This window comes from Pogona vitticeps, chromosome 3, assembly GCF_051106095.1.
Source record: "Pogona vitticeps strain Pit_001003342236 chromosome 3, PviZW2.1, whole genome shotgun sequence".
Taxonomy (NCBI): Eukaryota; Metazoa; Chordata; class Lepidosauria; order Squamata; family Agamidae; genus Pogona; species Pogona vitticeps.
The window spans coordinates 94,205,336-94,232,331 of record NC_135785.1 but is presented as its reverse complement, the minus strand read 5'-3'; the positions used below and the strand labels follow the sequence as shown (position 1 = coordinate 94,232,331).

The window sequence follows — 26,996 nt, the reverse complement described above, 5'->3', positions numbered from 1 at the left end:
TAAATGGAAATGTGTATTTGATTCTTCTACCATGAACGAGGTATTAAGTCTTCTGCTCGTGGGAAAACTTGGATTACTACCCATGAAATATGTACTAGTGTTCTTGCACTATTGTTGCACGTTAACTCTGAAACGTGCCTAGGTGTTTACCTGCACAAGTAATGTTGGGGGAATCACTTTAGGCTGTTCACCCCTAGAGTGTGAGTCTCAAATGTTTTTTTTTCTTCCCGCCCATTCCCACTCCCCCATCATTTCTGCCTCCTCGCGTCCCGGGTTTCAGGGACGGAAATCGCCAAATTCAGACATCAATTTGCACGGCAGGAAGAGGGGGGAGCGTGGCTATTAAGAAATTAACTAACCACATGTCAGAGCTCTAGAGTTGCTTCTCCGTTCACCCGCCCCATTCGGGAGGGCAATGGGAGTCGTGGAAAGCCCGCTATCTCAAAAAAGCCCAAACTGTAAATCATGATCTTAAAAAAAAAAAATTAAAAATGCTGTCCCAGCACAATTCTTAAAAGCCGAAAGATCCTCTCTCAATGGCAGGTAACAAGCCCACATTCAGACGGAGCCGGAAGGCAAGAGGGAGAAAAAAAAGCCTCCTTGCTCGTATCACGAAACCGCGCGCTTTTCTCGCTCAGCCCCAAGGCAAAGCACCTCGTCGGCGGAGAGGCATCCTCGAGGAAGCTCCTCTCCATCAGCTCCTCCAACATCGCTTCTTCATCCAGCCCTTCGCTCTTCTCCTGCCCCGCCGCCATGCCGGAGGCGCCAAAGCCGAAGACCTACAGCTCCCAACGTCCGTCGACCACCGTCGATCCGATCCCCGGAGTCGAGAGCAAAAAATCGCGCGGGCGCAGCAACCGCTCCGGCCTATCAGGCGTCGGGGGGTGGAGCCTCCTTTCTGGCTCCTTTTCGCTCGTTCCCGCTCCCTTTCCCTCGGCCCGCCCATTTGCCGCCAGCCAAGCTGAGGGTGCAAGTTGTTGCGACCTCTAGGGGAGGGTTTTTGAGGGAAAAGTAGTCGCTTTCCTTTGAAGGCAACTTTGCCTTCTGTTGCTGTCTTTGCAGTAGAATACCCACATGTCCTCTTACAACCAGACACCCCCCCATTTTTAAATTTTACTGTGTTTGAAAACGTAGCAAGTTGAACCGTAAGAAGGGAAATAAACCAGGAGCCTATCATGTACAGTACCATTGTTGTAAATTCTAAAATGTTTAGAATTCTAACATTCTTTTTTAAAGAATGGTCGTATGGACCAGATGGGCGGGATATAAATCAAATAAATAAAATAATAAATAAGTAAAAATCTGTAATGTTGCATCTGCACGTATACATGACAGTATGCCATTTTACAGATCACGTTTTGGTGATGTGTAAGTGGCCACCCCACAGTTGATATTATTTCAATTAAAAACCTTCTGGAACAGGAAGGTTTGGACCTGGCACCAAAATGTCTTCAGCATCGCGCCAGATGAATCTCAGTTGGGATGGCGTTCCATAGTCTGGGGGCAGCTGCCAAAAAGGCCCTTTGTTTATAAGCCATTCCTCTTACCTCCCTGAGGAATGGCTCTTTCAAAAGGGCCCCCTGGCTAGATACGTAGGCTCGTATGGAAGGAGGCAGTCCTTCAGGTATCCAGGGCCCAAGCCGTTTAGAGCTTTATATTTCAAAACAAGCACTTTATATTGCACATGGGCAGCAACTGGTAGCCAATATAATTTAAACAGAATTGACTTGATGTGTCACCTAGTGGCCCCACTACTCACCAGCCACGCAGCTCATTCTGGACCAGTTGCAGTTGTTGGACCGTCTTCAAAGGCAGCCCCACATAGAGCGCATTGCAGTAATCTATATGAGATGTCACCAATGCGTGTGTAACTGTCATGAGACTCCGCTTGTCCAGGTAGGGCCGTAGCTGGTATAATTTTTGAAGCTGAAGGAAGGCACCCCTGGCCACCAAGTCCACCTGGGCTTCCAGAGTTAGACTGGGGTCCAGGAGCACCCCCAGGCTGCAGACCCTGTCCCTTAGGGGGAGTGTAACCCCATTCAGGGCAGGGAAATGGCCCTCCAGCCTGTCTGGTGAAGCACCTATTAATAACACTTCTGTCTTGTGTGGATTGAGTTTCAATTTATTAACCCTCATCCAGTCCATTATCAGGTCCAGATGACATGAGTTCAGCACAGAAACCGCTTCACCTTGATTGATGGAAAACAAGAGGTAGAGCTGAGTATAAGCATATTGCTGACTCCTCAGCCCAAACTTCCTGATGACCTCTCCCAGCGGTTCCATGTAGATGTAAAACAGCATGGGGGACAGTATCGAGCCCTGAGGAACTCCATGACAGGAACCCCATGGGACAGAGCAACTGTCCCCCAGCACCACCCTCTGGACACAGCCAGCCAAGGAGAGGAACCACCATAAAGCAGTGCCCCCAACTCCCAACCCAGCCAGCCTATCCAGAAGGACACCATGGTCGATGGTGTCAAAAGCCACTGAGAGGTCCAGGAGTATCAACAGGTTCACACTCCCCCTGTCTCTCTCCCAGCAAAGATCATCATACAGGGCGACCAAGGCAGTCTTCATACCAAAACCTGGCCTGAAACTCGGTTGAAATTGATCCAGAAAATCAGTTTAATCCAGCAGCGCCTGGAGTTGCCGAGCCACAACCCACTCCAACACTTTGTCCAAATAAGGGAGGTTCATCGCTTGTCAGTAGTTAACCACCAGCCTTGGGTCCAGGTTAGGCTTTTTTAGGAGTGGCTGAATTACCGCCTCTTTCAAGGTGGTAGGGACCACTCCCTCAAAGAGGCGTTCACTGCCTCCTGGACCCAGGTGCAAACCCCCCTGGCAGATCTTCCAATTTGGCAAGATGGGCAAGGGTTGAGCGAAGTGGTAGTAGAATGGACAGATCCAAGCACCCTGTCCACATCCTCAGGTCTCAACGACTGAAACTCATCCATTAATACTTGACTTAAGCACAGCACACTGGACACATCCTCTGGTTCTGCAGTAATGGTGGAGTCCAACCCACTGTGAATCTGAGTGATTTTTCCCCTCAAAATGAATGGCAAACTCATTACAGCGAGCTGATGAGCAGTCCGGGACCTCCACTGGATTTCCCGGTTGAAGAAGATCCTGGACCACCCAAAACAGCTCTGCTGGATAAACATTCTGAGGAAGCAATACGGCTGGGAAAAATATTGCCATTTTGCCAGTTGTATTGCCATGAAATAGTCCCAATAATGGGCTCTAAGTCGTGTTCGATCAGACTCCCAATGGGATTTCCTCCACCTGCACACCAATTCTTATGTACTGGCTGTAAGACTGGAGGTGAGAGTAGAATCACTCTCACTGGAGTACCGTCCCTCCCGCCCACGGCAGAGAAAGAAATCCAAACCCTGCCTGTGTCCCCTGCCAGGAAGACAGGACCGCCGGAGCCGAGCCCGGGAAGAGTAGATGAGGAGTTTCAAAAGTTAACGGTTAGAGAGACCAGGAAAGACTTGGCGGGAAGAGAATGGAAGCAGAGAGTGGAGGTGGAAGCAGGACTGGCAGATATAAAAGGAGAGGAAGGGGAATTACGGCCAGGTTGGGAGTGGATCTGGGTGCAGGATCCATGGACCGGAAAATGAGACTCCGAATACTGAAAGAAGCAGATTATAGGAGGAGAAAGGAGGTGACCCCAAGACCTTCTTACTGGGGTGAAACAGAGGCGAAAGAGTGGAGGAGGAAGTTGAAGGAAGAGAAAGAAAGGGTTGAGAGAGACGAGGACAGAATGGAGGCTGAGGGAATCCAAGATGAGGGAATACTGCCTGGACCATGGCAGACCTTTGAGACCTCCAGGGAACCCACCTGAGTGGAACCCCGGGATGAAGACACTGTATTCCTATTGGAAGGAGAACCCAAACAGATATTGAACACTGCGTTATCTATGGACTGGCTGAGGGCTTGGAATTGTCAGGGAGAACCCTTTTAAAGAAGTTTGGAAACCCCTTCCTAACCAGCTGCTAGAAAAGTTGGAACGTGTTTGCTGAGACCAGTGTTCTGTTAAACACTGCAATAAATGTTATTCCTGTTGCCAAACCTTGTAAAGGTAAAGTAAAGGTAAAGGTTCCCCTTGACAATTTTTGTCCAGTCGTGTCCGACTCTAGGGGGCGGCGCTCATCCCGCTCTTCAAGCCATAGAGCCAGCGTTTGTCCGAAGACAATCTTTCCGTGGTCACATGGCCAGTGTGATTTAGACACGGAACGCTGTTTACCTTCCCACCGAGATGGTACCTATTTATCTACTCGCATTTGCATGCTTTCGAACCGCTAGGTTGGCGGGAGCTGGGACAAGCAACGGGCGCTCACTCCGTCGCGTGGATTCGATCTTACGACTGCTTGGTCTTCTGATCCTGCAGCACAGGCTTCTGCGGTTCAGCCCACAGCGCCACCACGTCCCTTAATACCAAACCTTGTATGTCTGCTAATTTATTTGGAAAAACACAAGAGCCAGATCCCGAACCCTCACACTGGCTCAGACTGTCTTATCTTCCTATTGGTCTCGCACCATTGATCCTGCAAGACATCTTTAAGTCAAAATGGGTTCAATTGAGCCAAAAATAGCCTCTGTTAACCATGGGAATGGAACGGGCAAAGAAAATCATTAAGCAGTGTATTGAGGACATCGAGAGACAAAATGATTTAAGCAGTGCCCCAGAATTCTACCTTAGAGAAGACAGCTTATACAAGGTTATACAAGCACCTTATTTTGCCCAGTTGGAGCAGCCCAGACATAGAAGGGCATTTACTCTGGCCCGGCTTAATGCACCTTCAGCAGTGCAGGAGGGATGGTATAAAAAGATCTTCTGGGCAGAGCGCCTTTGCCCATGTGGAATGGAGCAGATAGAAACAACTGAACATGTCCTGTTGTGGTGTACATATTACAAGGATGTACATGAAGAACTTGTTTCCCCTTTGATTGGCCGATTTCCCAGGTGTACAGAGCAACAATGTATGCATGTGCTGCTGTCGGACTCCAATCCCACGCTTACACATAGTGTTGCCAAATTTCTTACTGCTGCAATGGGCATTAGAAAAAGAACCCTAAAAGTGGATGAGCCTCTGTAGTTAGAGTATGGTTTGCTAGACATTTTGGAATTGCATTAGGGGAAATGTTTTGATGCTGTCGTTGTTCACCTCAGAACTGATTATTGCTTTGCATTCGATCCATTTTTGTATACTTCTGTATATTTATATACTTTGATGTTTGTTTGTTTTTTGGCTGGTCTTTTGACCGTATCAGTTGAACATCAGGAAAAAAGTCCTGACTGTTAGAGCACTATGGTAATGGAACCAGTTACCTTGGGAGGTGGTGATTGCTCCAGTGCTGGAGACATTCAAGAGAAAATTAGACAACCATCTGTCAGATCTACTTTGATTCCTGCATTGAGCAGTGGGTTGGATTCCTTACAGGCCCTTTCTAACTTCATGATTCTTTTCAGTACGTGTGCCAGTAGCACAAAGCATGAACTTCCTAAATCATCAACTTGATTTCTAGAAAAATAACTTTTAAGATCATGTAAAGGAAGCCATAATGTTTTACTCCAGAAGTTGTGAGCAGGTCTATTAATGATAGGATGTTCTGCAGGACATTAATTCATAGAATTCAAGAATTTAACTAATTCAAGAATTTAACTGCAGTCACTTTAGTATCATATCATCAAACACCTAAGCCTGCATAAAAGGAAAATATACACATTTCAAACACATATATGTTGGCTGACATGCTTAGTCATACTGGCATTCAAGACACTTTATTTTCAAATAAAATAAGAACAAATCTGTCAATAGTGACAACAAATTATAAAGATACAGCTTTAATAAAAATGAGGCAAGCACAGAACTTTGAGATTACATATTCTGGCTGTGAACCATAAGCAACAGCTATCTTACAACTGCTAGTTCTGGTAACATAGCTGTAACCATGATGCATTCTGTACAGTGTATTTACAATCAATAAATAAATTACATTGCTTTACTTCAACATTATGAGACATGCTACCATCATTTTCAAAATCAGGCTTGGTAAAATTAAAAAAATTTAACAGAGTAGAGTTTATGAATGTAACAAACCCTTTAAAATACTTAATACACAGCTTGCTATTTACAACAGGAAAATGAATGTAGAGGGGTATTTGGCCATTATGACTGAGTGAAGAGACCGATCTAGGCCTGCCAATGCTAACACATCCATAACCACCTAAAGTGCCCTTAGGCATCAGTCCAGCAACATCAGTTGCCTATGTTGCCAAAAGCAAGCAGGAAGTCATATACCACACTGTGTTTGATAGTAAGGTTATCCACATGCACTAGACCGAAACTTAACTGAAGAGCAGAAGCTAACATTCTTGGGATGCAATTTTTTTCTGGGTCAAAACACATCAAAGAATTAATGAAATGAAATTCAAACTACCAGAAAAATTACAGCAAAAGTCACTCCCAAATCCCTCAGTTTAATAGAAAACACTATGTTGTATATTTTGCATGTGCAAAGACAGCTACTGAAAGGAATTAAGGCTTGAAACCTGTGCTTAACAGCAATCCCTAACTGACAACTGCACCACGGTACTGGTCTTTTGATATTATCTTTTTAAGAAAAACAAGCTTTCTTCATCTTCTTGGAGAATGTGCTCCTTGGTCAATATACCATAAATGCACATCATCTTATCAAAATAAAACCCATATGAATACACAATCCAATTCACACATATATATAAATCTATGTATATGCACACATAATGAAACACTGTAAGCTACAGTGTAACCTTAGTTTTCAGTAGTATCATAAATCCACAGAATATGAAAATTTCAGTGTCTTCTAAAACCAGACCCTGTTATTTTTGTTTGTTCTTGCTCCCCATTATTTTAGAAATGTAACTGAATCTTATCAACAAGTCCAATGTACATTCACAGTAAGTTAAGGATATTTTACATAATTAATTTCCTCCTGTATTAATCCTAGAATCAGTCCCTTAGTATATATGGGAAGTAATGAAATAAAGTGAATACATTTGTTGAAATTGCAGTCTATACACAGTGGGATGTGCATCTTAATCAGCATGTAGAGAATTGCACTGCTAGAAACAAAAGGTCCATTGCCCAAGGAATACAAAATTAATTCCATACATCCAGTGAGGCTTTAGATTTAACTTGAAAAGCAACTACCTGCTTCATCACAAAGGTGTTTTTTTCATATTTGGGGACAAAGGAAAAATAAGTCAGCATATCTCTGTTACTTATTTTAATGTTAATTCCATCTAACTACAATGAAATGCAGAGACCTATACTTTTCTTTTCCTTCCCCATTTTGCACAGAAAACAGTAATTAGGCAAGTGGGTTGGGTTGTATGAACAGGAGGAACACACTGTTCTAGCACATCCCTTTTCTCCACAATGCTGCTACAAAGCCTAGTAGGGTTTTCCATATGACATCTACTCCGATCCTTAGGCGGGTTCAAAAGCGAGAGAGCATAAAGAGTCAAGTATTCAAAGAAAACTATTTTACTGGGCTTGCACCATCTTGGATGCTGCTCAAGAATTCTGTATCAAAAAGAGATTGCTGCACATTTTTGGTATTTCTCATTATTAGAAAAACATAAAAGAGAAATTATACACTAACTATGAACAGAAATATCAGAAAGTGTATTTATCCAGTGCACTGCAGAATGCCATATCAATCCTAACCTAATTTCTATAGAAGCAAGGCAAAATGAATTCAACTAAAAATGTCCCTGTGAATCCGTAACTGAACCACTGCATTTTACTTAAGGTATATAAGCAAAGGTATATTAGAAAAGAAAATTCCCAATAAAAAAAATCCAGCAAACATTTAAAATAGGATACAAAAGTGTAATAAGTTAGGAAGCACTATAAAAATTGTTTTCCATCTTTTAACAATTTACTCAGTTTGTATTTCTATCAATGATCTACCTGTATTATACATAAGAATTTACCCAACCTCACTGAACATCCTCCAAGTGACATATACCATGCTTTTTTTAATTTAAAAAATTGTAAATCCTCTTGATTCCTTAGTGACAATATGAAATTTAAATTTACCTCTGAATACAACATGAAAACAAGTTATTTCCCAGCTACATTTCAAAAGTCCTAATTGAGGTGCAAAAACTGTTTCATAAATTCATAAGTGGTGAAGGCAACAGCCTGTGAAGGAACACATCGAATGTAATTCAGAGATAATCCACGATATAATCCTCTTCGTATTCCATGGTTTCCATAAACATATTTCAGAGTCTGTACCATTGTACTAGAAAAAGAACAGAGTTTAAGTCTTGATATGCACAAAATAAAAAGCTTCCCCAAATACTTGATATAAAGAACTTGGGTGGGGGGGGGAGTGTGAGGTTGTAGAGAACAGTACTGTATCTGATTTTCTTATAAACCTATCACCACAGAAGGCAGAAGGTTATTTCAGAAAGAACCCAAAAGACAATATTCAGTTACTACATCCATATGCAGCTATTCCACTGCAGCAATGAAAAACACACACAATGGTAATCACAGAAGACAATGTTGTCTTCACCCTTCATAATATTAAATAAATGGGGCAGGGCAACTGGTATTCATAACATAATCACTTATTAAAAATGTGAGACATGACAGTTCCCCTTGTACTCTACAGCTAATAATCATAGTACTGTATTTTTCTGTGTATAAGACGATACTTTTATCTAAAACTTTTAGACTAAAAATTGAGGGTCATCTTATACATGGATGGAGGGAAAGGGATCTTTGATCCTGCAGCCCTTTCATTGTTGCTTTATCCCTGCACTTCAGTGGCAGGGACAGCAGCCATGAGAGAGCTGCAGGATCAAAGGGCTGCAATCTCGCAACCGTTTCATCGTTGCATTACCCCCTCCACTTCTTAAGCCCCACAGGGCTCATTAAGTGGCGGGGAAAGCAGCCATGAAAGGGCTGCAGGATCAAAGGGCTGCAATCCTGCAGCCCTTTCATCGTTGCTTTCCCCCTCAACTTCCGCAGCCCTTTGATCCTGCTTTTGCGGGGCTTAGGATGGGAAAAGCAGCAATCACATTTTCTTATTTGGGGTTGGAAATGTGGGGGTTGTCTTATACATCGGGTCATCTTATACATGGAAAAATACAGGTATTTTTAAAAACACAATGCCTTGTGGCTAATACTAACTGACTGATGGAATTCAGAAACCCATTAGCCTAGACGTGCAGAATCTACCACAACTGCATGTGTGCAGCTCTCAAAATGCTCTCTTGAATAACTGTGAAGCATTTAACACCACTGCTTCCTTGCTGCTAATTGTACTGCAGTTAACAGGATGGAAGCAGCAATGCTGATGAAGATGGGGGCAGAAAGCTGAAGCCTCTTTCTTCACACCTCCATAACCCTAAGGTAACTTTCATAGGATTACTGGGATAAGGAGATAGGTTTAAACCTCCTCCTCAAGGTGCATGTAAAGCCATTGGACAAGATCAGATGAAGCCCCTGGGTCAAGACACATATACAGAATCTGTCTCAACATGGAGTGACAATAAATAAGGGAAAGAAGAGGATGCATTATCTGTAGATTGTGGACTGAGGCATTCTCTACACACTTCAGCCTTGCAATTAATATCTACATGTTGGAAGTAAAGAACAAGAGAACAATGTCAATATATTACAGTTTGGAATTTAGATGAAGGCATTAAACTTACAGGCACTTTTCAGAATCTGGAAGGATTGCTCCCAACTGCATTCGTCTGCGTGTTACATCAAGAGGATATCTGGAAAAAGGGTGGAGTTGAATTTGTTGTAAATATAGCACTGCATATTTGTACAATGAAGAAGGGATTAAAACAAATTCAGATAATGAAAGTATGGGAGAGATGAGGCTGCCTTTTACTGCATCAGATCAATAGTTCACTTACCCTACTATTATCTATTTTGGGATGGAAAAGAACTCCATGGTCTCATACAGAAGCCTTTTTTACTCTTAGTAGACAAATTCCTTTTCAAAACAATTAAGAAACAGGAATGCTTGAATTCAGCCTCCAAATTTCTGCTTGTAAAAGACAAGTTCTGCTACAAGATATAAGCCTTATCATTTTAGTTTTCTCTTAGAATGAAGAGAATTAAGAACAGGTTGAACTAATATTTTGAAGGTTTGTTAGAAGAAAAATTAATCATATCTGACCGAGTTGGAATAAAATGGCTTTACATACATTTGATTTTTCTCATGATAGTCATGATAACATGTTGTTCGTTGCAATATGTTTCTTTGGCAAATAACACTACACATCTTTTCCAAGAAGTAATTCACAAAGACTACAAAAAATTACTCTCAATCAAATGGGCACAGGAGTGTAGCATTAATACGACTTAATTAATTATGTCAACTATTGAATTCTGAGTATATTATTGAGAGATAATATGTTTTAAAATCTAGCTTTTCTATGTTTTATTTTATTTATATGTGACTTCTTACATAGGATTCCCGACGGCCATCTGGGCCAGCAATCAGGTCCATACCTACCTAGTTTTAGCAATGTGATCGCATCAAGTATTCTATGACCACTTACTGGCCCTCCTTGGTGTTTCATTTTACAAACACAGCTCAGTTCATCCTCTGCCACATTAAAACTATGTTATATACCACTACAAGCCTTATTTAGACTGACAGAGAAATCAACTGATGGATGGAATCTGGATGCTTGGTGAACTTTACTTGTGCAAATGAATACGTTCATGATTTCAACTGATTTCAAATAAATGACTTTAGAGAAATGAGTAAAATATATGCAAGAGTCATAAAATTTAAAAAATGCTCCAAAGAATAGAATATATTGTCAACATAATGTATATGTATAGTATATCACAGAAGTGAGTACACCCGCTCACATTTCATAAATATTTTAGTATATCTTTTCATGTGACAACACTGAAGAAATGACACTTAGCTAAAATGTAAAGCAGTGAGTATACAGCTTGTACATCACAGTGTAAATTTGCTATCCCCTCAAAATAATACAACATACAGCCATTAATGTCTAAACTGCTGGCAACAGAAGTGAGTACAACCCTGACAATGTCCAAATTGGGCCCAAGTAGCCCTTTTTCCTCCCTGGTGCCATGAGACCTGTTAGTGTCACAAGTCTCGGGTGTGAAGGGGGAGCAGGTGTTATCGCTCTCACTCTCTCAGACTGGTCTCTGGAAGTTCCACATGGCACCTCATAATAATGAACTATCTGCGGATTTGCAAAAATGAATTGTTGCTTGTAGCGTTCTCTATTTATTTAGTCTATGTTTCATGTTTGTTATGTAATGGAATAGTTCATGCATATTAATGTTGCTGAGAGGCAGAGCTGAGACAGTGTGTAGAGAGAAAGAGAGAGTGTGTAGTTTGGGAAATTTAGGTGTGATTAGCTACTGAAGATATTTATGAATCTCTGTAATCAATAAACCAAAGTTTTATTTAAAAGAACTTGAAGTGTGGACCTGAATCTTTCTGAAGTAATGGTGATTTAGAGATCACCTGGTGGCAGCAAGTGTAAAAGAAGAGCGTGTTTGCCTTTGTGTGCTCTGAGGCTTGAAGGTCAAGCAAAGGGGCACAAGGGTGGACGTCACATTGCTCTATATAAGGATGGCCTAGGCTATAAGAAGATTGTCAAAACCCTGAAACTAAGCCGCCTAGAGTGGTCTTAAGTAACTAGATAGGCGGGATATAAATAAAAAAAAAGCTGCAGCACAGTGGCCAAGACCATATAGTGGTTTAAAAGGACAGGTTCCACTCAGAACAGGCCTCACCATTGATGACCAAAGAAGTTGAGTGTCTGTGCTCAGCATCATATCAAGAGGTTGGCTTCGGAAATAGACATATGAGTGCTGCCAGCATTCCTGCAGAGGTTGAACGGGTGGGGGGTCAGCCTGTCCGTGCTCAGACCATACGCCGCACTCTGCATCAAATTGGTCTCCAGGGCTGCCATCCCAGAAGGAAGCCTCTTCTAAAGATGAACAAGAAATCCTGCATACTGTTTGCTGCAGATAAGCAGACTAAGTCATGGATTTCTGGAACCATGTCCTGTGGTCTGGTGAGACCAAGATAAACTTATTTGGTTCAGATGGTGTCAAGTGTGTGTAGCAGCAACTAGGTGAGGAGTTCAAAGACAAGTGTGCCATGCCTACAGTCAAACATGGTGGTGGGAATGCCATGGTCTGGGGCTGCACAAGTGCTGTCAGCACTGGGGAGCTCCAATTCATTGAGGGAACCATGAATGGCAACATGTACTGTGGCATACTGAAGCAGAGCATGATCCCCTCCCTTCAGAGACTGGGCCGCAGGGCAGTATTCCAACATAACGACCCCAAAACAACCACTGCCTTGCTAAAGAAGCTGAGGGTAAAGGTGATGGACTGGCCAGGCAGGTTTCCAGACCTAAACCCTATTGAGCATCTGTGGGGCATCCTGAAACGGCAGGTAGAGGTGCGCAAGGTCTCTAACATCCACCAGCTCATGGAAGAGTGGAAGAGGACTCCAGTGGCACCCTGTGAAGCTCTGGTGAATTCTATGCCCAAGAGGGTTAAGGCAGTGCTGGAAAATAATAGGGGCCACACAAAATATTGACACTTTGTGCCCAATTTGGACACTTGAGACTTATGATATTAACAGGCCTCATTACACCATGGAGGGAAAACGTCTACTTGGGCCCAATTTGGACATTATCACTTAGGGGTGTACTCACTTTTGTTGCCAGCGGTTTAGACATTAATGGTTATGTGTTGCGTTATTTTGAGGGGACAGCACATTTACACTGTTATACATGCTGTATACTCATTTATTCAGTGTTGTCCCATGAAAAGATATACTAAAATATTTATGGAATGTGATCGGGTGTAATCACCTCTGTGATATACTGCAAATGTATATCTGGACTCTTCCATACAGATATTAAAATCTTCCCTCCTCCTCCATCTTGGTGATACATTGCTTGTTCTTACACTGAGCAATGGGGTTCCTTCCGAGATCACAAGAGTGTGAACCAGACCAAGATTCTGATCAAATTAAACTTAATGATTTGGAAGATGAGGTACTAGAACTAAAACAAGTTCATAATGCAAACTGTCCTAACAATTCTTCAGTAAGTGCAGTAAAATACTAGAATAACTTACGATATTGTCTGTGCTATTGCGCCAGCTATGCCACCACACAGCAAATTTACATGAGCTTTCAAAACTAAGACATCAGGATTATCTAAGGAAGGCCTCCCGAGCAGGGTAGGCGCATGGGCAAGTCCCACACTCTTTAAGGTACCAAAGGTAAAAAATGAGAAACCTGAAAGGAAAAAATTTAAATTTAACAGAAACATTACCTCAACATTACCTAAACAGACGCTATAAAGTACTCCAGGTACACAGATGTTATAGGCACAATCCAGCCTTACAGTAAGCATAACTGAAACCCACTTACAATAGAACTGCACATGTGCTATGCTACTTCCCATTGGGGAAAATATATTATACATAAAGGCTATTAAATCAATGTTAATTCTACCTGGAATCAACTTGGTGAAATCAGAGTACTTAAACTAGCTTTAGTTAATAAGTTCGCTTCATTTTAATGGGCCCATTAGTTATTTTATTTTTGCACAAGAGATTATGCAAGGGATTCAGCAACCAATTGTGCAAATGATTTAAATAATTATTTGCACAATGGCATAATCTGGTACGCATGTGCCTTTTTAATTTTTACTCCAAAACTCAGGATTCTACATTCTAAAACATCAACCTGCTAGACCTGCACCTAAATTATGCTCACTTGGAGGAAGGCAGGACTGGAAGGAACTCCCAGCAAGCACTGAGGCAACCTTCTTTTTGACCAGGATACAGTACTAAGCTCAAGCTTGGCCAATTCTAGGCTATGAAGTCTCCCAGCCAATACCTTCTCCAGGGAAACACAATTTAGGTGTCGATCTACCAAGTGGAACTCACAGAATGGAGAATCCTGGGTTCTGAAGTTTAAAAAAAAGTATGAATGGTGTGTACCTATAATCCAGTACAAGTGCATTAGCAATTATTTTTACTCCAGTAGTATAATGTAGACTTTAGGACATTGAGACTTTAATACAAAACTAAAAATGATTTCACTATCTTATTTTTACTTTATTGCTCATATCTAACATTCTGTGGTACAAAACAGTCACATATGCGCACTTTCTGTGGCCAACCAGTAATTCCTAAACTGTTTAAACTGCAGGAAGAACTCTTTCGTGTTATTTTTAAATTTATTTTAAATAGTATTAAATTACATAGTGTATTTGTTTTAATCTGATAATTTATTTCACACTGGCCAAATTCCTGTTGTTTAGTACAATAAATCACACTTGTGTAGGTCCACTGAATTAATAGGGATTTGATGAGTCAACTCCTTCATAAGCTCTATTGAATCAAAGGGGCTTGCTCTAAATGTGACTTAGTGTGTTAAACCTGATTAGCGTAGGCCCAATTGAATCAAGGGAATTTATGAAGAAGTTACCAAATTCAATGGGCGTACTCCAATCTGATTCACTACATTGTTGACTGTTTCAATATTGTAAGTTGCTTTGGGTCCCATAAGAGAGAAAGGCAGAAAGCAACCATCAAGCAAACAAACAGATGTATCCTATATTGGCAGAGACTGAGCATCTATCTTGGTCACTACTGTATTGTTTTCAAAATGGTTGCTGTGTGGATTGAAGAATATCCTTTTCTGGGCAATTCAGTTGAAAGGGTTCCCATTCTTGTTAAGCCATCAGAAAGTAATCACAAAGGACTAGATTATAGCAAACCAACAAAAATGCTTGACAGCACGTACCCAAACAAAACAAGAAAATAAGCCAGGTTTCTATTTGTTATGAAAAACACGAGTCTGGCAAGTTATACAAAAGCATTAGCAATTGCATGTTATATAAAAACATAATAAGCAGGCTGGTTACATATTCAACAATTGTGGTATCTGAAGAGAAGAAGTATTTTCTAAAGATTAATGATGACACGGCAGTTGATATTTTATCTTATAGTGAGCGGTAGACTACTATGGTCACGTGGATTTCAGAACAGTGTGAATACCATAAAAATGAAGCACATAGGAACTCATGGATAAATGTGTAGTTATAGTCATTTGACCATGAAGAACGGCTATTATCTTTACAGCCTTTGATACAAGTGTTGACCTCTTTTTTCCTGATTAATAAATGAGATTAATACTTCTTGACAATTTAGTCTATTTACAGAAAACTGTTGTTTCTTGATACATAATGCATTTATCAGCTCTCAAAAAGATAGAGGGTAATTAGAAGTCCAAAGAAAATTGGACTACCTTGGTGCATGCGCTCATAATCTCAAGATTAGATCACTGTAACGCACTCTACGTGGGGCTGCCTTTGAGGCTGACACGGAAACTTCAGGTGGTGCAGAATGCGGCAGCCAGGCTCCTTACAGGAGTGAGAAAATATCAACACATCTCTCCAACGCTGGCCGCATTGCATTGGCTGCCCATCTGTTTCCGTGTCAACTTCAAAGTTTTAATGCTTACTTATAAGGCCCTAAACGGTTTAGGACCTCGATATTTGGCGGAACGCCTCCTCCCACCAAGGTCTACCCGGATCACCCGCGCGAGTCAGGAGGTGAGGCTGAGGAGCCTGATGCCGAGAGAGGCCCGGAAGGAGAAGACACGAAACCGGGCCTTCTCGGCGGTGGCTCCTCGCTTCTGGAACAATCTCCCTCCGGCGATTTGCGCGGCCCCCACGCTGGGCACCTTTAAAACCCAATTAAAAACATGGCTGTTTATTCAGGCCTTCCCTCCAGCCAACTCTTGATTTTTTCTTACTTTTCCTTTTTATTTTTACTGCTGTTCTTGTTTGATTATTATGTATTTGTCTATGTTTTATTATTTGATTTTATATTTGGAAGCCGCCTAGAGTGGTCCGGTGGGCCAGATAGGCGGGGTATAAATTAAATAAATAAATAAACAAAATAAAATTATAAAATGAGTTAACTACCAGATTCTTGTTCATTTCTTCCGTATAATGTCTATTTCACTGTATTTTATCTCTTACTGCAAAATTGTCCAATTTTATATCTCCTGAAATGTATATTTTACTTCAATATAATGTATTGTATGTAATGATGATCTGATCTATCATCGAACATATGCTGACTTACGTACTTCCATGCCTGTTCAGTTTTGCATTAATTTTCATGTTTTTCATATGAACAGAGGGCTAGTTTACTTTGTTTTCTGTTGAGGTTACTTTGTTCATCTATGATAGCACAGTAGCCCTTCTGGCTTCGGCTGCAGAATACAGCTGCAGTAAGGAATATGGTAAGAACTCTAGGTAAAATTTGCAACTACAGCAGAAGAAACAGAACAGCCAAATCAACAGTAAACTAAGAATGTTCCCTCCCCAAAATTAATTATGCTTGGGGTCTAAAAAGCATTATAATACCTCCCCTTGAGCACTGTATTATTATTATTATTATTATTATTATTATTATTAGTAGTAGTAGTAGTAGTAGTAGTAGTAGTAGTAGTAGTAGTAGTAGTAGTAGTAGTAGTAGTTTATTATTATTAGTTTTATTATTAGTTTTATTTAATAAAACTGCCCATAATAGTAGTACCCATTATTCAAGATATACTGATTAGTAGGAAAGTCTAAAAGAGGTGAAATTGTATACAGTATTTCTTGTTCAAATGAAAGAAATCAAATTGTAACCCCCAAATGTTTAAGATATGTCTAGGCAGAGCATTTTAACAGAGAACTGGAGTTTCACTTTGTAACAGACAAGGATTCCAGCACAGTACAAGCCTGCAGTCTTCTTTCATAAAGAAGCCCGCACAAATTCTGTTGAGACTGAAATGTTTTTGTTAATTTTTTTAACACAATCCTGGAATTTTAAGGGGGAAAGCTAAGTTCCTTCTAGAAAGGAAAATGATCAGTATTATGTTATGGTTCCCAGTCTATCCAGAGCAGTACCAGATCCCTTTACAGTACAAGCTTACCTTGCCTACAAGAAATAAATAGGAGCGAACTGAAGAAAATATTCAAAAAGAAGCAATAGGAACCAAACACCTTCTGAAAAGTGTTGTATAGTTAGATTGATATGAAAAGGATCTCTATAAATACTAGGGGAATAGATCAATTGTGAAGAATGCTGTTCAGAACGTGAATAAACAATCTGTTTAGCTATATATTTTTTCAATTAATGTTTCCATTTCATTTTGTATTTTAGGTGACAGTTCCCAATACAGTGATGCCTCGCTTAGCGATGTTAATCGGTGCAGCAAAAATCACCGCTAACTGAAAACACTGCTAAGCGATTTTTTAAAGCCCATAGGAATGCATTGAAACCCCTTCAATGTGTTCCTATGGGCAAAAAACTTACGAAAATCCTCCATACGGCGGCCATTTTCGCTGCCCGGTATGCGAGGAATCCGTCCAAAAACACAGCGGGCAGCCATGTTTTTTACCCGGTGGCCATTTTGGAACTGCTGATCAGCTGTTGGGAAAACATCACTATGCGAAAATTGGTAAGCGAAACAGCTTACCGATCATCGCAAAGCGATTTTTTCCCATTTAAAACATCGCAATGTGATCACTTTTGCGATTGCAAAAAACCAAATCGCTATGCGATTTCGTTGTTAACCGGGGCACTCGTTAAGCGAGGCACCACTGTAGATATCTGCAGCCTACTTTATCGGCTCTCTACCATACTGTATGCTTGCTTGTGTAGATCGTTCAAAAGACAGCCATAGTTGAAACAGAGCATTTTGTAGATGGTTCCTAACAATCTGTCTGTTTTGAGAGACATGTCTTACAAATTCCTCTAGAAAGAAGGGTGAGAAAGACAATAGAAGTATCATCACTAATTTCTCATCAGCCACTGTAAGACATTTCCAGCCACTCTCCTTCTGTGGCACATCTGTGCAAATCCTAGAGTAGTGAACGTATGTCGTTTTCCAACTTAAGAAAAACCATATGAACAATTTTGCAAATCATAATTAGACATCAAGAGATTTAATAGGAAAGAGTCCATCCAATTCATGTATTACTCACCTGCATATGGAGCCATTCCTACTACTGTTGGTAAAAGACCTCGATAAAATCCTTGCATGCCACCTTCCTTTTCGAAGAAGCCAGCAATGACCAGAATTTTAAAAAAAGAATTAAATATTTAATCACTATGAATATAACATGTAAAAGTTCAGTTTCTTCATTTATACGTCATCTTATATATTTTACATGCTGGCCATTGACCTGTGAAGGGACGTGGTGGCGCTGTGGGCTAAACCGCAGAAGCCTGTGCTGCAGGGTCAGAAGATCCGGCAGTCGTAAGATCGAATCCACGCAACGGAATGAGCACCCGTCACTTGTCCCAGCTCCCGCCAACCTAGCGGTTCGAAAGCATGCAAATGCGAGTAGATAAATAGGGACCACCTCGGTGGGAAGGTAAACAGCGTTCCGTGTCTAAATCACACTGGCCATGTGACCACAGAAAGATTGTCTTCGGACAAACGCTGGCTCTATGGCTTGAAGAGCGGGATGAGCGCCGCCCCCTAGAGTCGGACACGACTGGACAAAAATTGTCAAGGGGAACCTTTATTGACCTGTGAGGTCCCTCAGAGCCCCCCATGGTATTCAACATATACATAGAAGCACTGGGAGGGTTATCTGAAGTTTTGTGATTTGGTGCCATCAGTATGCTGATAACACGCAACACTCACTCTCCTCCCCACCCCCAGGGTGCCATCTAACCCCTTTTAATGCAGCCTTTCTCATTCTTAGCTCCCGATCTCTAAAATAAGTTTTCTCCCTCACATGCTACAACAAAGGAAGTAAGACCCTTGACACATTATGTATTACACAGAATTAATTACACTAGTATGTTCTATACAGTGTATCAATCAGAGACCTTGTTTCTAAGAAAGAGCACTAAATATTTAGGATTCCAAAGATTATACAAGAGTGTTGCTTGCCTTAAGCAGAACAATGCAATGCCGTGGCTCTTAATAATAATCATCTTAGAACTGCAAAACTGGAAGGGACCCTATGGATCACTGAGTCCAGTCCATGTAATGGACGAACAGAGCTAAATCAAACTCCCAATCTCTGGCTCCAGAGCCAGATACCTAAACTACTGAACTACCCATTAATTCATATAATAATTATGTGCTACCAAGTCAATTTGACTTATGGTGACCTTTTCCATGGTCTTCTAGTTAGAAGTGGCTTACAGCTTACGATTTCCTTTGGTGACACCCTAGGACTGTGCAGCTTGCCCTTGGCCAGACCAGCTGCCTCTTCTCCCGGGGGCACACTGAAGAACTGATCTCCCAACCTCTGGCTCCACAGCTAGAGACCTAACTTAGTGAGCTAACCAACCAGGTTTTTTTAAAAAATGTCTTAATGATCCCAAGGAACATGCTTATGTCATGTAAGCTCTGACTGTGACCTAGTTTTGTTCTTTTGGAGAGACCCTGCTTCAGTTTCCATCTTATACAGTACTTGCAGTCAAACTAGACATGCACATAGGACTGTTTCTGTTTCCCATATCAAAATGAGCAGGTAGGGAAACACAACCCCAGCTGAGGAGAAATAGCTGAAGGAATGCCAGAGTGGCAAGATAAGAAGCAGAGGATGTAAAGTTCCACTCTCTTCCTCCACATGCTCCTTCTGACATTAAAACTAGTTTCTTCCCTATCCCACTTGATGGCCAAACCAGGTAGTATATGTTCATAAAGTACACTCAGCATCATCAGCATCATTATCTTAGAATTGCAGATTTAGAAGGGACCCTATAGATCATCGAGTCCAGCCTACCAAGGAGGCACAGTGAGGAATCAAACTCCCAACCTCTGGCTTCACATAGAATTTAGTCTGGCCTACACAAGGAGTAGGATGTTCTCAAGCACACACACCCTGCTCTGGAATTTTTCAGAAAAGTGTTTAATCCCCATGCCCCAAAAGAATTGAAGTCTGTTCATTTCAGATGCTATGTTCTGTTTGCTATTCTGAATTTGCTGTTTTGGGGCATATTTTCCAGTTTGGTTTACAATATGAACTCTCATAAATGACTGTATAATAAATATACAATGTTTTAAAAAAAGAACATGAGACTGTCACACGAGATAGCAGGTACTTCAAAATTCTTAGGATATCTCTCATGTATAAACAAGTAAAACTATTTCAGAATATTAACATACACTAGAAACACAAAATATAAAACCATGAAAAAAAATTACCTTTGCATAAATGGTTTTGAATGCATGAATAATTCCATTGTATTTGTCATCTCCTTTTACTTGGAATGCTAGACGTGCTCTCACCATGTCAAGAGGGTATGTACATATTACAGCAGTCATACCTTGCCAAGAAATGCAAATAGTCAATTTAAAATTTTGAAATTGATATTTACAATTGACAAGTTTATTTTTTCACGCATATAAATTAATTCCCCATAGTTTAGGGGACATATTTATTATGGAAGCAACACATGGGAATATTTCATGGTGTTCAGAACTTTGTGGTTCTTCATAGGATTAGATGTTCCACAAAAACTCTGATTATGAAAATAACCCGTCTTCTTGAAATTGAAGTGATTTTTTTTAATGCACACTTACTCTAATACTATTTCCTATAGACAGAAAATAATGATAAGAAACATGTTTAATCCTTTGTTTAAAATTTTAAAAGCTCAGATCACTTTGCTCCTAAAATATTTTCATATGGGAATGGGTGATAAAGGTCACTTCTATTTGAAACATTTTTCTCCTCTTCGCTTCAGTCCATTGGCTTTTTTTCCTTAAAAAAACTATAAGGTAATTATTTACCAATGAAGTGTTACCACTGAGATTTTAATTATACAAGACTCAGGAAATCCAAGATTGGGTTTTTTCCACCATAGCATTTAACTGTGCCTCTCAAACAGATCCATTACAATAGACTTTTCATGGCATCTTCCTCCTAGTACTCTCATGCAGAGATTTTTCTCCCTGCTGTGAGTGAGATGACTTTAATCTTAAAAGCACTACTGAAGCCTCCCCCCCAATTCTTTTTGTGTTTTTAAATGTTCAAATTATCTTGACACATTAGTTTTATTGGAAGAAAATTAAGAAATAATAATCACCAGATCAGAACTGCAATTGTTTGTAAATGTACCTTTTAACTCAGAAATGTGAGGACTGATTGCCTCTTTGGTATATCAATTCTCCATTTACAATAGATAACATTCTACCATGACTTCACACTAAGAAAGGTGTGAATGCTGCAGCCCAAGTGGTTTACTAAAAATGCACTTTAGAACCAGTCACACTGTTGTTTCTACAGTTTAACTATAGCTCTATAGTTAAATGGCACAGAAATCTCTTAGCCTAAATGAAACAATCCTGTGGCTACTACGAAACAAAACTCATGCATTTCTTCTTAAGGATCATAGTGGTGAGATGCTTTAACAAGCATTAAATTAGAAGACATTTTAAAACAGATTCAAGGAAACTAGGTACAGCACTGGCTGTTAGCTGTGACAACCAAAAATAACAGGCCACATATTCACCTCTGATTATCACGAGTTGGAGAAAAGACAGCAGACTAGAGCAATCTGTGACTCTCCAGATGTCACTGAAGATGTGAATTATAATTCAGCAACATTTGGTTACTCACAGTCTTACTCACCATGCAATAAAGGATGGCAGCCAACAATATTCCTTTCTTGAGAGTTTCCCAGCTGTGCATATATGGCCTCTTATGAAAAGATTTTTAGTTCTGTTGGTCTCTCCCTTGTTAATACAACTAGCCGAAAAAGAGAGTGGGAGAGCTTGCAAGATTCTGCGTATCTGTTTGAAAGATAGTTACCTCTGAACATGCAAACATTTCGGATCATATTGGTCATCATTTTATTCAATTAAGAAATTTCAATCTAAAGCTTAATTAAAGAGCCTCGTAGTGCAGTGGTTAAAGTTCTGTTCTACAGCCAAAACTGTGCTCACAGCTCAGGGTTCAATCCCAGGTAGCCGGCTCAAGGTTGACTCAGCCTTCTATCCTTTCGAGGTCAGCATAATGAGTACCCAGCTCACTGGGGGGGGGGATGTGTAGCCTGCATAATTAACTTGTAAACTGCCCAGAGAGTGCTTGAAGCGCTATGGGGCAGTATATAAGCAACACACTTTGCTTTTTAAATTAATGAAATTGGCATGGAAATAATTAACAAAGTATACAGAAGCATAAAATACCTGCCATAGAACCAGCCATTAACCGATGAACATGCCCAGAAATACCAAGCTTCTTCTTTATTATCTACAAAATTATTGTTTCCAGTGAAAAAGTAAATATTCCTTAGTACGTGGTAAGTGAACATCACTCTACAATTCAATACAAGCACAATTTCTTTTCATTTTTAATGTTACATTTTCACTACAAAAAAGTCTGCACAAAATGTCTATAAATGCATAGTGTCACACACAGAGAACAGTAAAATCAGAACATACACACAGATATACAACAGAACATTATAATGTAACTTCATCTCCCAGGATCAGTGCTCTTGTGTTCAGAGTTCCAGCCAGCCATCAACCATATTCTCCTATAGCAGTGGTTCCCAACCTTGGGTCCCCAGATGTTCTTGAATTATATCTGCTAGAAACCCTGGCTAGCACAGCAAGTGTGAAGGCTTCTGGCCATTTTAGTTCAAGAACATCTAGGAACCCAAGGCTGGTAACCACTGTCCTATAGGATACAGTAAAACAGTAAAAAGCTCTAGCTAACATTCTATTTTTCACCCTCCACTAATCTTCCATTTTCCTTTTAAAACATGTATTGAACTACTCTGGCTACAGAGTATATGCAATCCATGTAGAGCTTTTTGGCTGGGAAAGTTTACAGTTCTATGTGCTGCAAACTCAATGGTTCTCCACCCCAAAGAATGTGAATTATCTACTTTTCTCCTGATGATTCTGTTTTGGCTACAAAGCAATTCCCTACCTCCACTGTCAGGAAAACGATTTCTAATAGAAACGAAAAACTCTCCTGAGAGTCCTCTCATGGTATCTCTGCTGATCTTCTTTGATAAAAGAATACATGTGAACCATCTAACCTCACAAGAGATCACATAAAGGGGGCATATGCAAAGCACAGACCATATAATTTTTTCAAGGTAACGAACTAGCAAATGGATCCAAAAACAAGTGGAATGTCATTTTATCTGCATTCCATTTTAATCTACCCCACAATAATCACTGCACTGTTTTGTTCTTATTTTTGCCTGGGCTTGCAAAGGTAAAATTATTAATAGCCTATGTATGGATGTCAGAAAATATTTTACTTTCAATATTTCAATGAACTTGTAGAATATTTTTATAGTAAGAGTGATATTTAGTCTTCCATAAATATTAAAACAAAATATGAACACTAGAGAACTGGTAATTACACAACATAGTTCATGTTTTATCCGTTTTAAACCAATACTGTATATGTACTGTAGTAAAAAAAAAAAGAATTACCTCTTTATATTGGCCAAAAGCTGTAAACTGAATTGCACCATATGGAAAGATTCTAATCATCATTGCTCCATTTCCTTTATACAATCCTCGGTAGCCCTCCTTTTTTGGTACAGCACACAACGTAGAAATCACACCTGTCAGCACCACAAAACAGACATTTAAGAGATACAGCATTCGCCCTCTGTGAGTACTTCTTCGGATGTTTAAATCTGTAAAATCCTATTAACTTTTTTATATATCAGAGAAGAAAACCACTGGGGGAGGGAAGCTCGGCTATTAGAAATGAATGTATTCCCATGCTAAACTTGATAATTTTTCTTAGATTCCACCAAAATTTCTAGTAAGCACCACAGCTATGTAAAAAACTACTGAAGAATACAATGGTGCCCCGGTTGACGATGACCCAGCTTCACGATGAAATCGCTTAATGAGTTTTTTATGGGGTTTTTTGCTTAACAGTGAATAGTTCCCTGCTTCAGGAACCGTTTTTTCGCTGGACAACGATTAGAAACAGCTGATCGGTGGTTCTCAAAATGGCTCCCCGCTATTTTCCGGACCTATTTCTGGAAGACAGCGATCGAAAATGGCTTCTCCTATGGAGGATCTTCACAAAACGAGCAGGTATTTCCCCAACTGGAACGCATTAACCAGTGTTCAATGCATTCCAATGGGTTTTTTACTTTCGCATGACGATGATTTCGCTTTATAGCGATTTTAACAGAACGGATTATCGTTGTCATGTGGGGCACCGCTGTATATATTATTCATAGGAACTTACTATATGACAACACTTAGCTGAATAAACACATACATAAACAGATCGATTTTTGTCATATGATTCATATATTATAATAAGCTAGCATTATAAGGAAACCATAGCTTATCATTTATGATAACCACTGCAATTGGTTCAGTACATTGTTAATATTCTATCAGTGCATATTTTGTATTTGCTTTCTTACTTTTCTAGTTCCATAGACAATATTTACACAATAACAGAAAAGAAATAGTTTTAAAAGATCAATTATTGTGTTAAAGACAGGTCAACATTCCAAACAATGTATGCAAGCAATATCTGAAGAATCTTTAACAATATATGTAGAAAACTTGTTAAGTTTTAAATTACAATTTCAAAATGGCTGGTACCAAGTTTCTAATTGGCTGGTACATTCATATATCCTAAACCTACACATATAGTCTTGCAGACCTAAATTAATCCATGCTGGAACTATGATTTGATACAAATAGAATTCAGTTACAGTAACTATCCCACCTCTAGAGGCAACTGGACTTGCGACAGGTAACGAAAATTGACAAGCAAATTATAGTGTTGGCTATATGTTTGGATGCCCAACCTGTTTCAGTTCTCAAGTATGGATAACACAACCCATGGTTTAGTGTAACATTTAAATTGAGCCAAAGTCTATGTTTGAAGACTGGAATGGAAACCTCAATTTCTGAATTCGATTATTTTAGTCCCATGAAAGTCAGCCACATCTACCTAGAAGTAACCTCTATCCTGACTGAGAAATACCAGCTCAGCACTGAAAAGAAGAAAATGAAAACTGAACAGGAGAGTGACAAAAGAGGAGAAAAAATTTGTGCACAAAGGACTAACCTTTGGCCTGAGAAAGTGAAAGAGTCAGAGAAAGGAAAGAGTCAGCAGAATCTTGTCAGGATTTTGTTCCTTGTTACAGCAGCAAATTACAGCTAATATGCAAGTGTGAAGGTGTAGGTCAGAGTGTGCCGTCCTCAGAAGAGAAAGACTCGAAGGAAGAGAGTGGTTGTGCAGAGGGAATCTTAGTGGAGATAGAACACGAGGAAGAATTACAGAGGAGACCAACAGAAGTGTGTTTGGTTGATGAGGGAGGAGCTGAACTGGACTTGATCATGTGGGAGGAGGTGAAAGGGAAGGAAAGAAACGCGCGGGAGTTTAGTTGGTTGGGGGAAGGCGAGCTGGGAATAGAGGTGTGCAGACTGACTGGATAATGGGTGAGAAGGGCCAGACTGACCTGGCTCAAGGCTTCCCTAATCTACAGAAAGGTGGGGGATTGCTACCAGAGCCTTCTCTATCTAGCGGACGCGGTCGTGTATATGAGCCCTTAGAATGGAGGGTCTCGGTTTTCCCAGCGAACTACCCTGGTGGGGGCAGGAGAGTTATCCGCCCGGGCCCAGAATTCCAACAGAAGCCCCTAGAGGGGGATTGGGCCCCACATCCCTGTTGTGGGACCATATGTGCCGTACGGAGTGCCCCACTTCAACCGCTAACGGATCGCGAACGATTCGGCCCGGCTCCTTGGTAAGGGAAGAGTTAAATCCAGCCGTCATAAAAGCTAAGAGATATACTGTTTTGACTGATGAAGTGTTGAAGGATCCGTTTGATCCCGTTGAGTTGAGTGTACATTCAAATAAACCTGTTACTTCGGAAGAAATAGACTCTCCACCGTGTCTTTTTCCCGCCTTTACTACCCAACCCCCCCGGCTGAAGACGGACCTTGTCACAGCAAGGTTTCAATCACCTGGAATACAGATAGGTATATGAGTACTGTTAATTAACTGCTATTTGCTGCTTTGACTCACACCATTGCATTTAAACTAGACCAAAATTCCAGTAGGATTCTGGCCATTAAGAACTAACACACAAATATCAGTTAAAGAAACATGGTTGAATATTATAAGAAAAAAGAATAGCAAGGAAGAAAGCTACTTAAGAATACAGTCTGGAGAAAAGCAGATGCAGAACAAGAAGATGAATCAAGAAGGACTAACAAAAATTAATAAGAACCAAATGAATCATGATAGGCTGTTTTAGGAGGAAGGGGAAAGACGGAAAGTAAAGATAGAGGAAAGAAAAAGAAAAAAACTGAGGGACCCAACAGAACCTGTATTATACACACATGTGATGAGCAAATGGAGGAAGAATTAGATCAACAGTATGTTCAGGGAGTTGGGTAGCAGAAATGAAAGAAACACAAAAATTGGAAGAAAAAGCCAACAAACGAAATCAAAATTAGTAGCTAGATCAAAATGTCAATTAAAATATTACTAAAAGAATAATTAATGGGGAAGCGATAATTCAGTATCAAACTCAAATGGGGGGGGAGAGAATACTGGAATGATGAAAATCAGAGAGTTAAAAGGAAGCAGATTTAGAAATAACTAAAAGGACTTTGCTCAAACAGCCCTTGCTGATATTTACCCTGCCTCACTTACTTTATACAATCCACATTTGGTTCAGGGACACAGTGACTTAGAACAAACGTATGCTTAGCATGCCAGAATCAAATTAAAGTTAAATGTTCATTCTCCATAACTTGGAAGGATATACTGGTGATTTTGGTACTATCAACAGTATTTTGACTTAACAAGTTAAACTGTCATCTGGTGAAAGAAATAATACTCAATTAAATCTGCAGAACATTTTAATTAAAAACATGGCTATACAAAGACGATACTTAACGCCT

General features: G+C 40.2%; 1 protein-coding gene across 2 annotated transcripts in view; it reads right to left on the bottom strand.

The window, feature by feature from the left end:
- Positions 1-5,769: 5,769 nt before the first annotated feature.
- The window catches only part of SLC25A16 (solute carrier family 25 member 16), a 33,488-nt gene continuing 12,261 nt past the window's right edge, over positions 5,770-26,996 (bottom strand). For both annotated transcript variants that reach the window (XM_020807987.3, XM_072995206.2), the window contains exons 3-9: positions 23,533-23,666; positions 22,267-22,330; positions 20,281-20,402; positions 18,095-18,161; positions 13,173-13,335; positions 9,722-9,790; positions 5,770-8,301 (exon numbers count right to left, since the gene is read on the bottom strand). In XM_020807987.3, coding sequence (XP_020663646.1) covers positions 8,145-8,301; positions 9,722-9,790; positions 13,173-13,335; positions 18,095-18,161; positions 20,281-20,402; positions 22,267-22,330; positions 23,533-23,666 — 776 coding nt within the window. In that variant the 3' untranslated portion in view covers positions 5,770-8,144. The remainder of the gene's footprint in view (positions 8,302-9,721; positions 9,791-13,172; positions 13,336-18,094; positions 18,162-20,280; positions 20,403-22,266; positions 22,331-23,532; positions 23,667-26,996) is intronic.